Source organism: Gordionus sp. m RMFG-2023, chromosome 2, assembly GCF_954871325.1.
Source record: "Gordionus sp. m RMFG-2023 chromosome 2, tfGorSpeb1-WG-v2, whole genome shotgun sequence".
Taxonomy (NCBI): Eukaryota; Metazoa; Nematomorpha; class Gordioida; order Chordodea; family Parachordodidae; genus Gordionus; species Gordionus sp. m RMFG-2023.
The window spans coordinates 13039779-13063054 of record NC_088776.1 but is presented as its reverse complement, the minus strand read 5'-3'; the positions used below and the strand labels follow the sequence as shown (position 1 = coordinate 13063054).

General features: G+C 24.6%; 1 protein-coding gene across 2 annotated transcripts; it reads left to right on the top strand.

Moving 5' to 3' along the window:
* Positions 1–10230: 10230 nt before the first annotated feature.
* On the top strand, positions 10231–21856 carry LOC135923682 (cleavage and polyadenylation specificity factor subunit 5-like). 2 transcript variants are annotated; one of them, XM_065458570.1, is made up of 7 exons: positions 10231–10355; positions 10399–10599; positions 10641–10704; positions 10751–10846; positions 10903–10978; positions 11223–11337; positions 21750–21856. In XM_065458570.1, the coding sequence occupies exons 1-7, from the start codon at positions 10246–10248 to the stop codon at positions 21769–21771; spliced, it is 684 nt and encodes a 227-aa protein (XP_065314642.1). In that variant the 5' UTR covers positions 10231–10245; the 3' UTR covers positions 21772–21856. The 2 variants fall into 2 exon arrangements, with proteins under 2 accessions (XP_065314642.1, XP_065314643.1); XM_065458571.1 differs by lacking the exon at positions 21750–21856 and having other exon boundaries at positions 11223–11341.
* Positions 21857–23276: the final 1420 nt, after the last annotated feature.

The window sequence follows — 23276 nt, the reverse complement described above, 5'->3', positions numbered from 1 at the left end:
AATATCGATTTGTTTTTTTGTTTGGACTGAAATTTTATTTTAACATGTTAACAATTTAAATTTTTATCCAATTGCGTCAAACAATTCATAAACTTAAAAATAACGATTATAACTATTATCACTTATCTAGGGTACATCTTCACTGAAATATTATTTTAACATGTTAGCAATTTATATTTTAGCCCATTTGCTTCAAAAAAATTTAAAAACTTTAAAAAATAACGATTATGGTAATTGTCAATTTTATATGATACATCGTCATGAAATTTTAATTTGACATTTTTACAATCTATATTTTTACCCTTTTATATCAAAATATTTCAGAAAACTTTAAAAACAACGATTATGACAATTGTCACCTATCTATGGTACATCTTCATTGATATTTTATTTTAACATGTTATCAATACTTATTTTGGCCCATATACGTCAAAAAAGTTTAAAAATAACGATTATTACAAATGTCACTTTTCTGTGGATCTTCATGAAATTTTAATTTTACAATCTATATTTTCCATTTGCATCAAAAATACTTTAAAAATAAGGGTTATGACAATTGCCACTTATCTAGGGTACATCTTCACTGAAGTTTTATTAATACATGTTAACAATACTTATTTTAACTGATTTACATCAAAAAATGTTAAAAAACTTTAAAAATAACGATTATGATAATTGTGACTTTTATATGGTGCATCTTAATTAAAATTTTAATTTAACATGTTAAAAATACATATTTTACCATAAAAAAAATTTATTATGTTTAAAAATACCGATTATGATAATTGTCATTTTTCCAAGGAACATCTTCAATAAAGAATATAAAAATTGTCAGATTAAATTATTATCCTTAAAACGATCATATACATAAATAATTTAAATAAAAATATTTTTAAAAAATATTATTTAGAAAACCCACCTCTTTTAATTTACTTAAAAAATAGATAATTTTACAAAAATGATAAAAAAAACTATAAAAGATTTCACCTAAAAGATTGTTTATTTTTTATAAAATTCACAAAAGAATTCCTCAAAAAAGATTTAAAATTTTTATCAAAATATGTTTTAAAATCTTTCTGAACTTCAAAAAATATTTTTTGCTTAAAATTTTGGGCGTGTGAAGATCACTAATAAATTGTAACAAAAATAAAATTACAATAGTAGCATATCATTTTTTTTATAAAAAAAATATCAAATAAAAGAAATCCGTTTTTCATTTCATTTCATTTCATTTCATTTCATTTCATTTCATTTCATTTCATAATATAATAATATAAATAAAAAATATATATCATGATATAATATGTTTATTTGTTGATAAATAAAATATTAACATTAAATATAAATAAAATAAATTATTTTAATAAAAAAAAATAAATAATAATAGGCCGCGTTATATTTCGCGAAATAGTTTTCGCTATATTGTCTTCGCGATTTATGTTTTGCGATATTGACTTCGCTATAAAATTTTCGCGATTATTGATTCGCGATAAAAATTTCGCTCTAATGTATTCGCTTTAAAGGTTTCGCGATAAGAGTTTCGCTATAAAAAATTTGCGATATTTGTTTCACTATAAACGACATTCGCGATAAAAATTTCGCGAAAAAGTGTTTAGCGATAAAAGTTTCTCTGAATTGACATGGAACCGGATTAAACACCTATTATAATGCATTTCCGGCAAAATCAAATATAAAATAAAGGCTGCAATTTATGATTTAAAATGCAAAAAATAAAACAATGCCAATCAAACTATCGCCTTATATTTTTAATATATTTTTTAAATAAATTTGAAAAAAAGTTATTGAACCCTTAACCCGAAATTTTTTAAAAACGGTTCGGGTTTGTGTTCTGTAAAATATTAAGGGTTCGAGGGACTCAGGTTCTGGTTCACAACCCTGATTACGGCATAGCCCCTTCCATTGTCGTAGCCTTTACCGGCTATTCTAAATAAAAATCACTGGTTAGGAGGCTAATTTTAAAAAGTGAATACTTTGATTTGTAATTATGATATTGGCTAATAAAAATGGGTTAAATTAAACATTCAAGATATTATATATATATAACTTTTTCTTGAAAGATATGAAAATTGACCGTAAAATTGAAAATATTTAATCCATAAAAAATTAAATTTCTATTTTTCATAATTATTATTTCCTAGATATACTGCGACATAGATATAAAAGATAAATAAATTCAGCAACCATTTTTGTTTATTCTTACTTTTTTTTGACTATCAAATTATTTGTGAAAACAATATCTTTAACATAGTTTAATTCTAAAACGAGTTTATAGTTTAATTAAACATAAAAAGTATAGAGAATTATTTCCATGTTTGAAATTTTAGAATGTGAGAATGCCCCTAAAGACAGTAATGAGTAAAAATTACAATTTTATTAGTAGATCTTTATATTAGTTGTTATAAGATACTAATATCGAATTAATATGCTGGAATTTTAAAAATATTTTTCATCAAACATGTTTTGAAATTTCGATGAAGAAAATATTGTACCATAGAAAAGCGACAATTGAATGGTTATATATTGAAAACATTAAATTAAGATTTCAGTAAAGATGTATCGCCTGAGAATGTATTTCTTTCAATAGAGTGAAAGTACGTTGATCAAAACGGGGTCTACATTTCATTGAATGAAGCCAATTTGAAAGTTGCATGTAATGTACGTCTCTTGATCTATTTTTTTTTGAAATTATTTTATAGTTATGAGCAAAATCAGAAGTTTCCCTTACATCAGAAAGATAAATTAAAATATCTACTCTTAATATAAGCATGTATAGACAATATTATGCCTGTTAGTTAAATTAAGAATTTCTATGGAAAGAGTAAAAGATCTTCACATGCTTTAAGGGAATTTAATTTTGAATTTACTTCCATTAGTATTATTAAAAAGAAGGAAGTTAAAATTCACTATATAATTGGTAAGTGGACCAAGCTTGGATAGTTTTCACGATTTTAATTCTTCATAAAAAAAATAGGAAAAGGTGGTGTTTTAATTTCAACAATATTATTGTACAAAATTTTATTTATACATTATTTTAAATCTGGGACCATGTTTATAAAAATAAATTGCTTGGGTTAATGCAATATTCCTATCATTACAAATGCATAACAAACCTATAAAAAATTATAACTCAAATTAATTTTTTTCTTCTTTATTTATTGTCTAAAAAAATATAATAAAGTAATTTTTTCTAGAATTTCAGTTCTTGTATCATGTCTCTTTGTAAGTTTTATTTTATTGAATTGAAATTCAGCATTAGATTTCAAAATCCTTAGTGGAAAAATAAAACTCATCTGAGAAAACGAAAATGATTGAAATTAAACCGCAATTTGATATGTTGCAACCGTTTTGTCCACTTTATGGCTTTTAGAGATTATGATTAGGTGAATTGCGTGGGGGAATATCCCCTAATTTTTTGATCGTTTAATATTTTTTACAAAAGTGTAAAATTTGAATCACTTTTATCTTTATTATAATTTGAATATATAGTCAATACAGTAAAATTTTCAAAGAAAGTTTTATTTTTCAATATTTTAATTTTCATTTAATATCAACTAAAATAAAAATTTTGATTTCTATACGTTTCAGCGTCTACATGAGAGGGGTAGGAACAGTTTGCATTTTATTTTTTTGAGGGTGTATGGGGTAAGCTTCTTTAATGGGGGTAAGATAAATTTTTTGGGGGGTTATCTTTTAAATTTTGAGATGAAATAGGACAAAATTTATTGCTGTAAAAATTAATACTTTTATTATAGTATTATTATAATCAGGCGCGTAACCAATGGGGAGGAAAGGGGTAAATTCCCTCCCCCCCTCATCGCAAATTTGACTGTTTTCTTAGATATCATTTTAAGCTAATAAAAATTTTACCTTCCACCCCCCCCCCCCCCCAATCAAAATTTTACAAATATTTGAATAACAATTTTCCAACATAAAACTTATTTTTTTATAAATATATTTTATTAAAATTTCCTTTCCTTGTGAGTACATTAACATTATTCAAAAATGTTAATAAAATGGAAAAATTTTAAGTCAAAGAAATCAAATAGTAATTTTGTTTATTATTATATATAATTATTTTATTAAATTCAAAATTATTAGTAAGTTAGAATTAATAAGTATTTTTAATATTAATTATTAATAAATATCTATAATTTTATAAATAGATTATTTTTACTTCGATTTTGTAGAACAGAAGAAATAGAAATACAAAAGTTAAATAAGGCTGAGCATGAAAAAAAGTAATGTGTCGTCAGAAGCGATATCATTATTGAATTCAATTGATCAATCAGAGTTTATCATTGCTGCTAGTTGCATCAATAAATTATTTTCCTATAGCTCACTACTTTGTAGAAATTTACAAAAACCAAATTTAGATTTGGTTCAGGTTATTGATTTGGCGGAAAATATATATGAACAGGTAGATACAATAAGAATGAATGTAGATAAATATTTTCATAATATTTATATAGACGTTGAATCGAAGGCTAAATTTTATGATATAACACTAATTAAACCTCATCTAGCACCTGGGCAATTATTGAGATGTAAAATAAATATTGGCTCAACTGAAGAATATCATAAAATATCCACTTTCATCCCATTCTTAGATACTTTTTGCAAATAAAAGTACGGTTTTTAGATAAAAAACAAGTCTTTAGCAATCTTCAAGTTTTAATACCCAAAGATCCATCTTGGTTTTCTAATGCCACTATTGGTAAAATTAAATATTTAGCAAAATTTTATTCCTATGATATTGATACTGAAATAAATTTAATCAGTGAATTCGAATTGTGGTATAAATATTTACTACGTTTAGCTATTTTACCTGAGCATGCTATTGATGCGCTCAATCGGTGTAGAGAAACCTTGGCTCAAATTCCTAATATTTTGAAGTTGTTTTATATTCTACCATGTTTGCCTATTATAACAGGTACGAATGTAAGGACTTTCCAACTTAAGAAGGTTGAAAATATATTTATGAAGTACTACTTCAGAATCTCGGCTAAATGGGTTAGCTCTGTTAAATATCCACAGAGATTTGGTTCCAACGACAAACAAAATTCTTGATGAATTGGCAAAATTCCCACGAAAATTGAAAATCACATTATAGTTATAGTATTTAATAAAAATTTTTGTATAATACTGTATTTGATAAGAAGTTTAAAAAAACTTGTTTTTAAATTATTTTCTAGTCAATATTTTATAGTTTTGTTAAACGCCTCGTTTTGAGCCGATTTTTAAAAACGGCTAACTCAGTTATTTATCCAGAAAAATATTATGCAAGCCTGAAAATTTTGCTCATAGAAGAAGCAAAGGTCTAGACATATAGTATCGAAATTTCGAGGCTTAGTTAATATTTTTCTGGCGAAAATATTGAGTTAGCCGTTTTTAAAAATCGGCTCAAAACAAGCCGTTTAACAACATTAATATTTTATACACAATACTATTAATATTTTCAATAAAAAAATTATATTATACTTATATTGTATGAGAATTTAAGCTAAGGGTAGCTTTAAAGCAAATTTTATAAAAAAAATGACATTAAAATTTATTTCAACTTTACATTTTAAAAACTTTATTATATATTATATACCTAAGTAAAAATAATAAAAAATAGGCTTGTAATATCCATTAGCACGAATTAGTAAATAATAGTTAGAAATACAAATATAATTATTATTAAATTATGAATAATTTAATGGAATAGCTAAAACATAAGACCTAAGAGGGGTATGGGGGCGAAGCCCCCCAAAAATTCCCCCCCCCCCCTCATAAGAAAATCCTGGATACGCCACTGATTATAATACAATTCATCGACCAAATCTATATATTGCAAACAATCATACACATTGTTTTCCAAATAAACTATCCTTTTAAATTACATTTAAAAGGTTTAGATATTTAAGCAAGCTCATAATGCCATAATAATAAATTCATTGTAAATAATGGAGGTTTTAATTGAATTTATTATCTAAAAAATAAATTCTTTATATTCATAAAATATCGATAGTTGATAGTAGATATAGATTAATTTAAGTTATCCTTTATAAATTATTTGAAAAGAGTATCAATAAATAAATAGGTGAAAATAATGATAAGGCTGGAATTTTTTAGGGGGGTAGGCAAAGGTTTTTGAAGGGGGTTTGCATCCAGTGAAAATCTTGTCATGTAGACGCTGATACGTTTTAACAATTTTTATGAATTTTTTAAATAATAGCAAAAATATTTTCAAAATAAAACAAAGGCCAATAAAATCGGTACTAGTAAAATTTCATTTTAGTTGGGCCAACTTCGCGGAGGTGGTGGGACTCTTAACCCATTGAAATATTTATAAAATTGAGATATTATTGACCTAATATTAAATTTTATATGAAAAAAATAATTCCCATCGAAATTTTTAAATCGCCGCCGCTTCTACTTTATTAAGTATAATGTGAGGTTTACCACCAACCAGTAGTGGTTATAAATGCCGTTTTTAGCAGGTTTTGAGCCGATTCAAAATGGCCTAAACCGAATTTTTAAGCGCAAGCTTCGATCGTTTAGCGAATTTTAACAAAATCATTCTACTTTGAAATTAATAAATCTACTTCGGATAAATTAAAATATTTTTTTATCAAGTTGGTGTCCTTTTGCCAACGAATCCTTTTTTTTATTGATAGACTGATATTTAATAAATAATTAAATCATTAAGAACATTTTGATTTAAAGATCATGTGGATTAATATTTACAGATGTCGCTCGATTTAGATATTACACTTTTATTTAAAAACATACCATTAAAAAAAATATAGACACTTTATAATTTCCTTTGAAAACATCATGCAGTCTCATCTAATAGAGAGCTATGAAAATGAGGGATTTTTTTTCTTAGAAATTCTTTCCGATATATATTCTCTACTAAAAAATAAAATTTGTCTAAGAAACTAAATGCCCGATTTCGCAAATTATAAACAATCTACCACCGATTTAAATTAAATATAAAACGATTGTTTGGTCTCAACATCAATGAGCGTGGGAAGACCTGGCCAGAAATTTTCAGAATTTACGATATCATGCCCATTCCAATATTTTTTAGAATCGATTTAACTCCATTTGTTTTTTCCGACAAAACATCCATGCATTTCTCATGAATATAATTAGACACTAAAATATTTAGGGGGGTGGTATATAATTGGGAGGGCCCATATTTTGTGAAATAAAACAAATAGTGGCATTTAGAAATTTTTTGATATTTTTATTGAAAGTTTGTAAAAATTAATATAAATAATGCTATAATGTAATATGACGGTTTTGATTTACAAATTATCATAAATAAATTAAAAGATAAATTTTGGGTTATTTTTTATTCATATGACAATAAAAACCTTATGTTTTCCACTATCTTTTATTGATTCTCTAAGAAATTTTATTTTTATTAAAAATTTCTATCATAATATTTATAACACTACAATGAACACTATAAAATTAAAATTATATAAAAATAAAATTGTTCTCTAAATTCGAAATACAATGTGAAAAATGTAAATATTGAAATTATATATGGCAATAAGCTATTATAATGTAAGATATCCCCCTAAATACCTCAAGGTGCTTGAGGGTGACTCACTTTACCCCACTGGGAAAATTGGTAATAGTGTATTCGTCTTCTTCCTAGTAAAATAATTGTCATTTTCGTAAATAAAATATTCGTCCTTTTTAAATTTTATATATATCATTATAATATTTTATATGTATTGATCCATAATAAGTGCGCCGTTGAAACTATCGGTGGCCAGCGCGAGTTTTAAAAATCTAATAAGCGGCCGGCCGCGCGCCGTTTTTTAGAAGTCGCAACACAGGTGGTACAAATTGGCGCACCAAGATTAATTTTTTAAATGCTAAATTATTTTTTAAAGAAAAGCTAAATTAATATATACACGGAATAATCGGCATATTTTTTAAATATTTATTGCAAAGATTTAACAAATTATAAATTTAAATTCAATTTTGTTATAGTTATTATGTGTGAAAACAATTTAATAGTTATCATGTTCAGACATAGGGATGATATACTCTCTTTTAATAGGTGTGCTAGTTGCCGGAACACACAATTATTTTTTGGCTAGGGTAGAAAGATTGGGAAGTTCGATCCTATTTTCTCCCCCAAAATTTAGGACATCCAGATTCGGCAAATAACTGAGCAGAATATGGCATTCTTGCTCTTAGTCACTAAAAGTGGAATCATATGCTTGTTGTAAATGTTTATGTGCTAATCTTGTCATATAATTTGTATCTAATACTCTTGGTTTTCAATCTCAATATTTACTAATTTATTATCGTTAAACTCTATAAGTTTAAGATGTTAATTAACAAATTCCGACGATGTGCAATTTTGCTCTACTATTAGATATTTTCAGTAATTAATTTTTAAAGATTTAGGTATAGAAGAGGAGTCAACACCTAGATAATTTTTCAAATAAAAAGCAAATTAAAAACTATTTTTGCAGATCCCAAAAAGGATATTGTAAGGCAAATTTATTTACCATATTTTTCTTAAATAAAATAATTTTAGAGCTATAATTATTATTACTATTAAATGTGTTCTATTTCACTTTTGAAAAGTAATGCCAAGTTTATTCTCTTTCAATTTTTTGAAGTATCATATTAAAATTGGCCTAATTATCGTTTAAGTATGATCGTGTAATAAAAAGAAGTAGCTTGGAATATTTACAATATTTTTCAATTGTTCTTGATGACATCCCAGGTTCAGGAAGTAGTTTAGATCATTACGAGAAATTATAAATTCATCAATAGTCTTTTTGCTGAGGAATAAAAAATACGGATATTATTTATTGTTTTTGCATTTAATGGTTAATGAGTGAATTGATATTTTATAAACAATATTTTTATAAGTATTTTCTTGTTTATTCAATTTATATGATTTTAGTAACAAGAAGATTTTGTTTTTTAATTAGAATTAAATGTTAATGGCTAATTAATAAATAATAATTAATATTTTTTTAAAATATCGGGGCTTGTAAAATTTTTGGGGCCATTTTGGAGGCCAAAATTTTATAAAGGGGCCAAGTTTCGAAACTAAATTTAATTAAAAGGAAGGCGGGGGGGGTGGACCTTGGTAATCCCGATGTAAGGATACTTTTTCCCGCAATACTACCGAGTGTGAAAGAGGCTTTCATCTTATGAATTTAATAATGATAGATAATTGGAGAGTCGAGGAGGAAATAATTTGTCAAACTTAATGTTCATATAAATAATAATGAACTCTCGACAGCGACTACATGACATGATTTTCACTGGATGCAAACCCCCTTCAAAAACATATGCTTACCCCACCTAAAAAAATCCTTTCATTATTTTTAATTTCACCTTTTTAATTATAATGATATTCTTTCAGAAGATTAAAAAAAAATAACTTATATTATTTTATCTCTACTACCAACTATCGACATTTTGTGAATATAAAGGAGTTATTTTTAGATAATGAATTCAATTAAAACCCCCATCGTCCACAATGAATTTCATTATTATAGCATTATGAGCTTGCTAAAAATGTCTAAACCTTTTAAATTATATTTGAAAGGATAGCAGAAAGTTTTATTTGGAAAATAGTATCTATTATTGTTTGCAATATATAGATCTGGTTGATGAATTGTATTATAATAGGTCTATAATAAAAGTATTAATTTTTACAGCAATAAATTTTGTTTGATCTAAAAATATAATAGATAATCCCCCCCCCCAAATGTATACTACCCCTATTAAAGCCGCCTACCTCCTACTCTCCTCAAAAACTGTTACTACCCCCCCCTCCCCCGTTCATGTAGTGTGGACGCTGATCCTCGATGTCGTAGTAAATTCCAGGTTCGTACATAAAAATATAAAAAATTGCGGGGCGAATGAAATATTTTCAAAAAATAAAAACGAACAAATCAGATAATAGAATTTTTAAAATTTATATATATTTTTTAATCTGTACAGATAACAGTGGTATCATATTTGTCATTTGTGACAATATTTTTAAAATATAATGTAAATAAACATTTATTCATATTCAATTAGTAAGTAATAAAATGAATTATATATAATATAAAAAATTGTATTTCCCCTTCCCTACAAATCTTTAACACCAATTCAAATAAACATTCATTACATAGCGGTCACGGTTTAGAGCCTTTGAACAAAATTTATTGCACTCTTTTTGGGTAAACTTTTAAATTTTTCGAAATGACATTAAGTTTGCAAAATGGACATTCAACTTCTTGGTCTAAAAAATGTAGTGCTCATTATACAACATATACACCAACTTCATTAACCCTCAATCGATCTTTAAATTTGTAATTCAGATTATTTCTATGTGCTTTTCTTATATATTCATAGATATCCATTAACAAATTATACTTTTGGAACCAAAGAAGCTCTTTTGGAGAAAGATGCATCAGTTGCCGCCAGATTCCAAAGAATGAGAGATGAATTTGATAAATTAGGTATGAGACGTTCTGTTGAAGCTGTATTGTTAGTTCATGAACACCATCTGCCACATGTACTTTTATTGCAATTGGGAACTACATTTTTTAAACTGTAAACAATTTATCAAATTTTAATAATGCCTTTATTTTAAGACCAGGAGGAGAATTGAAACCAGGAGAAGATGAAGTTGAAGGTCTGAAAAGGCTTCTCAAGGAAGTTATAACTATACATATATCACACATTTATAATTATTTATTAATAGACTGTTGGCAACAAACAAGATGACAGTATTCTAACTGATTGGGTTGTTGAAGATACATTAGGAAATTGGTGGAGGCCAAATTTTGAACCCCCACAGGTATATTTTTCTTAAATCAGAATTTTTTTTAATTATGTCAATTTATTTTCATTAAGTATCCATATATACCACCACATGTTACAAAGCCAAAAGAGCATAAAAAATTATTTCTTTGCCAATTACCAGATAAAGGTTCATAATATTTATTATATTGTTTAGTTAAAAAATTTTTTTTTGATGTAGCAAGAAAAGTTATATATTATTTAAAATATAGCAGATTCTACAAATTCTAAACTAAAATTTTAAATATTTATTTAATTAAAATTTGGAAATTCAGCATAAATTTTATTCATAATTTTCAAAATATTTTTAAATAATTCTTTTATTATTTTAAATTTAATTAATGACATGTCCCATTAAATTTTATTTAATTAAGCTTTGTTTGCTGTACCTAAGAATTATAAATTGGTGGCAGCACCCTTATTTGAGTTGTTTGACAATTCTGCAGGTTATGGTCCAGTCATATCTAGTTTGCCACAAGCATTGAGCAGGTAAAATAATTTTTATCAATATATAATATGGTTCCCCCTCTAAATAGCAAGATATTTAATGTGTAAATATATTATTTATCTATATCCATATATCTATATAAACTTAAAATAAATTATTTGATTTGTTTCTTATGAAAATGAATAACAAAATTTTTTGAAATGAATATCAATAGATAAAATATATTATCTGTAAAATAAATTTTTAACTATTTGATCGAATTATTTGAAATAATTTATGAAATTTTTCTTAAATATATTTATAACATGTTCATTATAGAGCTTTTTATTTTATTACATATTGTTCACATCTATAAATTACTTTATTAAATTTTAATAATCCATTTTAAAAAATATTTTTTAAGAGTTTAATAATCGAATTTTAACAAATCATGTACAAATATGAATAATATAATTATCAATTCAAAAATATAAATTGAATACGAATAATGTAAATATTCAATTTATATTTACATAGACATAACAATGTGCAAAAATTTTATAAATTTTAAACCTTCAAAATATAAATTACATCTAAATACAATTTTATTAAATATACATATTTAGTGTAATTTTTAACATTAGAAACAAAACAATTTAAATTATTAAAGTAAATCTAATTTCCATAAAATATTTTATTTCTCATTTAACAAAATAAATTTTATTCAACATAGGAGTTGTTAGTCAGATGATCACTTTCATCTCTCTAACCCAATATGATTGATATCATATTGATGTTTTACATGTATAACATATAATCTTTTCATAAGATATTATATAAAATTTATATATATATAATGTAAAAATACACAATTACATCACACCCACCCTTCACATATCACATGTTACATTCTCCAAAAAAAAAATATTTCATTTAATTTCTAAGATTCGCTTTATCTTTTTATATAATATCCAAAATTCGCTATTTTTCATCAGTTTATCTGATACCATCATCTCATAATCTTTTTCACGTGTTCAATTTGAGTCAGAGTTCCTTACTACCATTACTTCCATATGTAAACCATTTTCTTTTTAATCAAACATATATAATATATATTTCTTTATAAATGACTAACAATCAAAATATAAATTACATCTAAATACAATTTTATTAAATATACATAATCAAGGTGATATTTTTTTCATATAAAAATTTAATTAAAAAAAAAATAAGATAATGGAAAGTAATATTATTAACATAATCATTGAACAGTGGGAAACGTAAAAAAATGATTAAGTGACATAATCACAATGAAAAAATATATAGATTAAATGTTATAATTTTATTAAATATACATCAAGGAAATATTTTTTTTCAAATAAAAATTTAATTTTCAAAAAAATAAGATGGGAAAGGAATATTGTTACATAATTGTTGGACATGATGGACTTAATTAAATGATATCTTTAAATCAAATGATGTTTGACACTCATTACATTACAAACACATCAAAATAATAACACTATATTTTACACCTTATCATTAACACAAATTAAAATGATAAAATTTCTTTAAATTTAAATGTTTTACATCTCATCATTACAACAAATCATAATGATAATATTTATATTTTTCATGCCTTACCATTAATTTTATCATAATGATAAAATTTCTTAAAATTTAAATGCTTTACAACTTATCATTAAAACTAATCCTAATGATAAGATTTCTTTAAATTTAAATGGATCACCTTTAGCATTTAAGAATAAATGATTATATCATATGTTTTAACAATGATAACATTTCTTTAAAAAATATATCATATATATTTATCAATTAAAATTAAATAATTTATATGTTTTAAAATTAAACTAATATTAACACACCATTCAAAATATAATATGCCACATTAATTCATTAATTACAAATGAACAGTCAATTCAAAATGAAATAACATTAACACAACATTCACAATAGATCACATTAATATTTCAACATTAATTGAAAATGGACCAACACACATATCAACCCATTGAAAGACTCCAATTATATAAAAATTTTACCACAAAAATCTAATTTTAGATATTTTTTATAAATTACACATTATACAAATTTATATCTTTACCATATTGATAATCACTAATTTTACATTTTTATAAAATTTCATATATATAATCACATAAAAATTTTCTACCACAAAAATTTTATTTTATATATATTTTTATAATAAATTTTCTACTTTTACCACATTAAATACTCAATGTAAATTCTCTACTTCCATACCCTCATAATTCCAATAAATACCCCTTTCTCAATTTTATATTTCATTTTAATAAATATCGAGAGTTAATAACCCTTTAAAAAAACTTTAATTTATTAAAATACCCCTCCCCTTAATCGTATCAGGTCAATTCAGTGAAACTTTTATCGCGAAACACTCTTCGCGAAACTTTTATCGCGAATGTCGTTTATCGCGAAATTTTTTTATAGCGAAGGTAAAATCGCGAAACCAATTCTGTTAATTTATCTCCACGAAACATTTATAGCGAAGACAATTTCACGAAGCCATTGTCGCGAATTTATTTCCGCGAAACCTTAACCGCGAATTTATTAGAGCGAATACATTTTAGCGAAACATTTTACACGAACACTTTACGGCAAATTTTTTATCGCGAATATGTTTGCGCGAAGTCATTATCGCGAGCGCATTACCGCGAAACAATAAATATATTGCGAATGCATTTATTTAAAAGAAAACAACATATTATTTATTATTTGATGTTTTTTAATAAAAAATAATATGCTACTATTGTAATATTATTTTTGTTACAATTTATCAGTGATTTTCACACGCCCAAAATTTTAAGCAAAAAAACTTTTGAAAATATTATGATAAAAATTTTAAATCTTCTTTGTAAATATATCATTTTTGAGGAATTCTTTTGTGAAATTTTTTATAAATATACAATTTTTAGTTGAAATATTTTATAGTTTTTTTTTATCATTTTTGTAAAATTAATTTCTTAAGTATATTAAAAGAGGTGGGTTTTCTAAATAATTTTTTTTAAAATATTTATTTTTAACTTATTTATGTTATTTTATGATCTTTTTAAGGATAATATTTTAATGTGACAATTGTCATATTCGTTATTTTTAAGATTTTTGAAATTTTTTGACTCAAAAGGATAAAAATATCATTTATATTGTAAAGATGTTAAATTATAAATTCAATGAAGATGTTCCTTGGAAATATGGCAATTATCATAATCGGTATTTTTAAACATATTATATTTTTTTAACGCTAATGGACCAAAATATGTATTTTTAACATGTTAAATTATAATTTCAATTAGGATGCACCATATAAAAGCGACAATAGTCATAATCATTATTTTTAAAGTTTTTTTACAATTTTTTGACGTAAATTGGCAAAAATATAGGTTGTTACATGTTAAAATAAAATTTCAGTGAAGATGTACCATAGATATAAGTTAAAATTGTCATAATCGTTGTTTATAAAGTTTTTTGAATTTTTTTTTGTAAATGGGTAAAAATATAGATTGTAAACATGCTTAATTAAAATTTCATGAAGATCTACCATTGAAAAGTGACAATTGTCATAATCGTTGTTTATAAAGTTTTTTGAATTTTTTTGTTGCAAATGGGTAAAAATATAGATTGTAAACATGCTAAATTAAAATTTCATGAAGATCTACCATTGAAAAGTGACAATTGTCATAATCGTTATTTTTAAAGTTTTTTGAATTTTTTTGACCAAAATGCGTTAAAATAAGTATTTAAAACATCAGTGAAGATGTACCCTAGATAAGTGACAATTATCATAAACATTATTTTTAAACTTTTTAAAATTTTTTTAACGTAAATTGGTAAAAATATAGATTCTAAATATGTTAATTAAAATTTCATGAGGATGCACCATAGAAAGATGACAATTGTCATAATCGTTATTTTTAAAATTATTTGAATTTTTTAGACGCAAATGGGCAAAAATATAAATTGCTTACATGTTAAAATAAAATTTCAGTGAAGATGTACCATAGATAAGTTACAATTGTCATAATTGTTGTTAATAAGGTTTTTTTGAATATTTTTGTTGCAAATGGATTAAAATATAGATTATAAACATTCTAAATTAAAATTTTATGAAGATATACCATTGAAAAGTGACAATTTTATAATCGTTATTTATAAAGGTCTTTGATGTAAATGGGTTAAATAAAATATAGATTGTAATCCATTTTAACCATAATAAAATCTTAACATTAAATTTATAGGATGTTAATTGTATCATATTACTAAATAATATTCATATGGTTTTTAAGTTCTTTCTATAAAAATCCTACCCTGAATTCAAACTCATCACTATTTTGCCACGAGTATACAAAAATATTTGCTAACTGTGAATGCAAGGTTATACATTTTTATAATGTAGAATTAAAATTTATTAATTAAAGGAATAAGATTGTGAATCCATATCTTAAAAGTTTAGAAATTAACATAGGTTACAGCTATCTTTACTAATCACTTTGCATATTTTTATCAAATTTTAAGCAGGATAATAGGAACAACGATTATGAGATTGAAAATATCGATTTGTTTTTTTGTTAGGACTGAAATTTTATTTTAACATGTTAACAATTTAAATTTTTATCCAATTGCGTCAAACAATTCAAAAACCTAAAAATAACGATTATAACTATTATCACTTATCTAGGGTACATCTTCACTGAAATATTATTTTAACATGTTAGCAATTTATATTTTAGCCCATTTGCTTCAAAAAAATTTAAAAACTTTAAAAAATAACGATTATGGCAATTGTCACTTTTATATGGTACATCTTCATGAAATTTTAATTTGACATTTTTACAATCTATATTTTTACCCTTTTGTATCAAAAAATTTCAAAAAACTTTAAAAACAACGATTATGACAATTGTCACTTATCTATGGTACATCTTCATTGATGTTTTATTTTAACATGTTAGCAATTTCTATTTTTGCCCATTTGTATCAAAAAAATTCCAAAAACTTTAAAAATAACGATTATGACAATTGTCTTATCTAGGGTACATCTTCACTCAAGTTTTATTTAAACATGTTAGCAATTTATTTTTCGCTCATTTGCGTCAAAAAAATTCAAAAAACTTTAAAAATGATTATGACAATTGTCACTTATATTGGGTACATCTTCACTGAAGTTTTATTTAAACATGTTATCAATACTTATTTTGGCCCATATACGTCAAAAAAAGTTTAAAACGATTATTACAATTGTAATTTTTCTGTGGTGAATCTTCATGAAATTTTAATTTGACATTTTTACAATCTATATTTTTACCCTTTTGTATCAAAAAATTTCAAAAAACTTTAAAAACAACGATTATGACAATTGTCACTTATCTATGGTACATCTTCATTGATGTTTTATTTTAACATGTTAGCAATTTCTATTTTTGCCCATTTGCATCAAAAAAATTCCAAAAACTTTAAAAATAACGATTATGACAATTGTCTTATCTAGGGTACATCTTCACTCAAGTTTTATTTAAACATGTTAGCAATTTATTTTTCGCTCATTTGCGTCAAAAAAATTCAAAAAACTTTAAAAATGATTATGACAATTGTCACTTATATTTGGTACATCTTCACTGAAGTTTTATTTAAACATGTTATCAATACTTATTTTGGCCCATATACGTCAAAAAAAGTTTAAAACGATTATTACAATTGTAATTTTTCTGTGGTGAATCTTCATGAAATTTTAATTTGACATTTTTACAATCTATATTTTTACCCTTTTATATATCAAAAAATTTCAAAAAACTTTAAAAACAACGATTATGACAATTGTCACTTATCTATGGTACATCTTCATTGATGTTTTATTTTAACATGTTAGTAACTTCTATTTTTGCCCATTTGCATCAAAAAAATTCCAAAAACTTTAAAAATAACGATTATGACAATTGTCTTATCTAGGGTACATCTTCACTCAAGTTTTATTTAAACATGTTAGCAATTAATTTTTCGCTCATTTGCGTCAAAAAAATTCAAAAAACTTTAAAAATGATTATGACAATTGTCACTTATATTGGGTACATCTTCACTGAAGTTTTATTTAAACATGTTATCAATACTTATTTTGGCCCATATACGTCAAAAAAAGTTTAAAACGATTATTACAATTGTAATTTTTCTGTGGTGAATCTTCATGAAATTTTAATTTAACAAGTTTACTATCTATATTTTTACCCATTTGCATCAAAAAACTTTAAAAATAAGGATTATGACAATTGTCATTTATCTAGGGTACATCTTCACTGAAGTTTTATTAATACATGTTAACAATACTTATTTTAACCGATTTACGTCAAAAAAATTTAAAAAACTTTAAAAATAACGATTATGATAATTGTCACTTTTATATGGTGCATCTTAATTAAAATTTTAATTTATCATGTTAAAAATACATATTTTACCGTAAAAAAAATCTAATATGTTTAAAAATACCGATTATGATAATTGTCATTTTTCCAAAGAACATATTCAATAACTAATATACAAATTGTCAGATTAAATTATTATCATTAAAACGATCATATACATAAATAACACCTCTTTTAATATACTTAAAAAATAGATAATTTTACAAAAATGATAAAAAAAACTGTAAAAGATTTCACCTAAAAGATTGTTTATTTATAATAAAATTCACAAAAGAATTCTTCAAAAAAGATTTAAAATTTTTATCAAAATATGTTTAAAAATCTTTTTGAACTTCAAAAAATTTTTGCTTGAAATTTTGGGCTTGTGTAAATCACTAATAAATTGTAACAAAAATTATATAGTAGCATATCATTTTTTTTATTAAAAAAATATCAAATAAAATAAATCCATTTTTCATTTCATAAGATAATAATATAAATTTTATCATATAATATGTTTATTTGTTGATAAATAAAATATTAACATTAACATTAAATGTAAATAAAATAAATTATTTTAATAAAAATAAAAAAATAATAATAGGCCGCGTTATATTTCGCGATATTAACTTCGCTATAAAATTTTCGCGATTATTGATTCGCGATAAAAATTTCGCTCTAATGTATTCGCTTTAAAAGATTCGCGATAAGAGTTTCGCTATAAAAAATTCACGATATTTGTTTCGCTATATTGTTTTCGCGGAAAAATATTTGTTAATGTGGATTCGCGATAAAAGTTACGCTATAAAATTCATTCGCGATAAAAGTTTCGCTGAATTGACATGGAACCCCATATAATAACTATATATATGTATGAAATTTTGACCTATATACAAATTTTATTTTTATTTATTAAATTAAAAATATTCATCCCTGCAACTCTTTTAATTCGAGTTAAATTCAGTTTACAACTATCATTTCCATGACAATTGTCTTTTTTATTACAAATATTTCAATGGTTTTTATTGAATATCATCATGGAAGCGATAGATCCGTCACCCCATTGGAGCCAGCCCTACTGAACATATATTTATGACTAAACTAAACCAATCTATTATGAAACCAAAATTAAGAGTTATACAATGTTACTATTAATTATACAACCCTGAATTTTATGATTGCAATTTATTAAATAGGATATTTTATCCAAAATAAAATGCATTAAAATTTCGTTCATACATACGAGTTGGATTAGCGATTTTAATATTAAGTTCATTTACGATTTTTTCTATTAACATTCAACTATTTGGATTAGTTTAAGCTCACTAGCATGTTGATGCCTTTTACAAATATTTATTAAAGAATATATATTAGGAGGTGCATATAGTTTGATGGTATGATGATATCCCTCTAAGTGATTGTTTGTCCTGGGGCCATCATATTGATATCTAAATTCTAAAATTATTTTGTATATATATACATTATTTTTTAATACTTAGTCCATATGCTATGGATAAGGCATTAATGGAAAGTCATAAGATTTTTGAGCTAAGGATTTTTAAATGACATGGCAAAGGCACGATAATCTAGCTTGTGACACATCTTCCTCTCGGCAAAAGGGTAAAGTGGTCATTGTTTGACCACTTTGCCACCAAGAATTGCCTCTATTGTTTATTGTTAACCCTAACATCTGACATTTTCGCTATATGGCTTAAGAATAGTGAGAAACTATAAAACTTACAATACCATTGCAGAGAAAACAAATTTTAGAGCTTATTTTGCAGCTGTCTCATAATCAGTCTACCCATATTTAGGATATTGTTTTCTTTACTACACACTATCCTATAATTATTTAAGTGAATTCTATATATATGGTTCTGGCTTTAAAAAGAAGTGCATAACGTGGCACAACATAAAGTGTGCTCTCCATATATATTATATCGGCATCCCATGTTTCTATGAGCTTTAACATGCTACATGTCCCAAATACCATAATATTATTACTCATAAAATAATGATCACCTCTATTTTAGGTCAGAGGACTTTCGGCTATAAATTCTTAGAATTCCTGATTGGGATGTTCAATTATCATATTTTATTTAACTCTGCATTCAGTTTTAATTGTTTCTTCCACTATTCGCAAGCCATATGGCGAAAGCGTTAAGGGTTATCGATAGACTAGAGTTAATTCTACTGATCATCAAATTGTCAGGCGTTTGACCACTTTACCCTTTTACTGAGGGAAAGATGTCTCACACGTTAGATTATGGTGCTTTGACAGGCCATTTGAAGTATCTTTTGCTCACAAATTTTATGCAATATATGGATCTGAGATGACTTTCCACTAATTCCTTATTTCCTCATAGTATATGGACTAGGTATAAATAAAATAATTTTAAAATTTCGATATCAAGTTTATGGTCATAGTATAAACAATAACTTAGAGAGATATCATCATAGTTACAAATGAAAAACTCTATGGCACATCCTAATATTTATGTAAGAATTTTAAAAAGATATCGAATTGAGAATAGCGGGTTGGATGTTGATAAAAAAACATAAATATTATGAACGAAATTTTGATGTTTTTTTGGATAAAATTTAGGGTCGCGTAAATAAAGTAACATTATAAAAAAAAAGCTAATTTCATTTCATAGTAGATTGGTTTGGTTATTAATATATCCAGTGGCTCCGACATCAGGGAGATGGCGGATCTGTCGCCTCCATTGAGATATTCTATGAAATAATATTATTTAACCATTAGTATCATGAATATTAAATTTTCTAAAAAAAATTAAGCTTCCATAGAAATTTTTGTAAGTTGTCACAAAGAAACAAAAACAATTAAGATATATAGATAGATCTTACGCATAGGTTATAAATCGTGCACAATGTACGTATAAATACCCGAGATAAACCCTTTAATTTAGATTTTTTAATAAGGCTGGACATTAATCGATGTCTACTATTCACAAATAAGCATAAACAATTAAAAAATAGCGAATCTTACGCGTAAGTTACAAATCATGAAAGTATAGATTAATTACCCGAAATAAACGTTTTAATTCGGTTAGTAAGATTGGCATTCATAAATGTCTATTTTTTTATAACCCAGATGTATAGATAAATTTTATATTTTCAATCATTAAATATCTCGCTATTTTAATCATCACTATTTGGAGGTGGAACTCAAAACTCTGCTTTCTTTACCATGTTAAATATTTAATAATTTTTTTTAAAATATGGGTCTTATGGCCTGTAGAAAATTTAAAATTAATATTTCGTTCAAAAGGAGCTCTAATTTTTCAATTTTTTTTCTTTCTATTATTCATTTACTATTTTTCTAATAATTAAATATTTGGAATAACGGCTAAATTATAAAAAATGTCTCCTTTTACCTTTACCTATTATCATTTAATTAATTAGCTATTAACAAAGAATTATAATAATTATTCTAATACCATAATTCATTTTTAAACAATATCTTAATTTTTTTAGTTGTGGCTTATTCCTCATTTTAAATCTTAAATCCTTGTAAAAAGTTCTCCGATTTTTATATAATTTTAAGCAATATTACTTAAGAAAATATATTTATATAAAGTGGAATGGCAAGCTTTCACTTTCATGGTTAAAATCAATAAAAATACTAAAAAAAACACTTTTTTTGCATAATATGTAATTAATTGTTCTAATAATATTTAAAATGTTTATATATGATATTCTTATTATAGTAAAGACTCTACAACATAATTTATGCAATATTTTAATTTTTATTGGCTTGAAAATATTTAAAAATAGCAAATTACATAATTATATATAAACCATATTTACCAAAAAATTCTAACCATCAAACTTTAGAATTTTTTATAATTTTTTTTTTAAATTTCGCATAAATAAATGTTGTAGATTCCTATTTAACATAAAAAACTTTTTTATTTATTTTCCTCATGAAAGCGAAATTCCAATTTTTTTTAGCTATTTATTCTGCTTGGATTTTATATTACTATTTATATTCATATTAAAAGAATCAATTTCGATTACGTTTAAAAACCTCAAGAAACAAAAAGGAAGAGATTATATCCTATTTATTTTGATTATGTATATGTTGTAAATCCAATATTTGTTTATAAATGTATAATTTTTTTTTATTAATATGTTTACATATTATTTTAGAAGTTATATTCAATAAATAGATTTATATATATCATAAATGTTTCAAGATTTTCTTTTATAAATTAAAAAAAAATTCTAAGTTCATTAAAAAGTATTATAATATTGTATTATAAATGTTTAAATACATCTTAATTTATGCTAGTATTTTTTTCAACAAAACTCAGGTATGGGCTAGATTTAAAGATCTGCAAAATCATTTTTTCAGCCCAACCCTGCCCAAATTTTTTTAGGCCTCTAGAATGGTTTATAATTTTGAATATTAATTACGCATTTACAAATTACTAAGTTTTTTCATAATCTCATTCCCAGAGAATAGTCAATTCCAATTATTGTTTTTGTTCAAAAGATAAGACATCTATTTTTTAAGTTTGGCCCCGATCTATCCATATTTTAGGTTCGAACTCTTCCCGATATTTTTATTTTTACTGAACCGGGTTACGGACCTTCAGGGCTCTTAGCTAGAGTCAGAAGTTTTCACGAAGGGTTATATTTATTTTAGGGGGGTGCTTAAAAGTTGTTTTATACAATAAAAATTATATTTAAAAAAAAACTTCAATAGCCTTTTAGTATCTAAATTTTTTAAATAAAATTGGGCGTTCTCAAAGATAAAAATAAAATAAGGGTTTAACTTTTACTTCTCCTCTCCCCACCTTCTGACGCCAATGGCTAGTTAAAAAAATTATGGATTTATCGCTAGTTTTATACTGAGTTCTCCACCTGTTGATTCAAACTGATAACTAAGGAATGCTGACATAGATTAAGGTATCTGCTTGATTTCTCCAAAATGTAGATATAGACTAATATTAAGTTTTTGAAAAGAAATTGTAAAGGTTTAGGCTGAAAACAAATTATTAGGGGTGTATCGATACCACTTTTTGGAGGCCCATCCGATTCGATATTCCCGATATTAAATTGATATCGGCAGATTATCGATCCGATATCATATCTAATTTTGTATTCTGTAAAGATACCAATGGTTTTAATATACTTTTTATTAATATAACATCTACAATTTAACTACACCATAACTTATGTCATTTAAATATATTATAATGATCAGTCATAGTTTATATTCAATTCAATTACAATTTTAAAAGTATATAAAATATTTTTATTGTTAAATTAATATTATATAAAAGTAATAACATTAATCTATATACATAATAAATAAACAATTATATTATGAAATTTGAAATAAATATTTAAATATTTAACATTAATATATTGAAGATTTCTTTTTAGAAATACCAATATTTCCAATTTATCAGAGGTCAGCCTTCGGCGTTGGTAACTGTCAATATCGCCAGCTTCACTAAAAACAAATTCTGAAAAGATTATCGCACAATTCTGAAAAGATTATCGCACATTTTACAAACAAA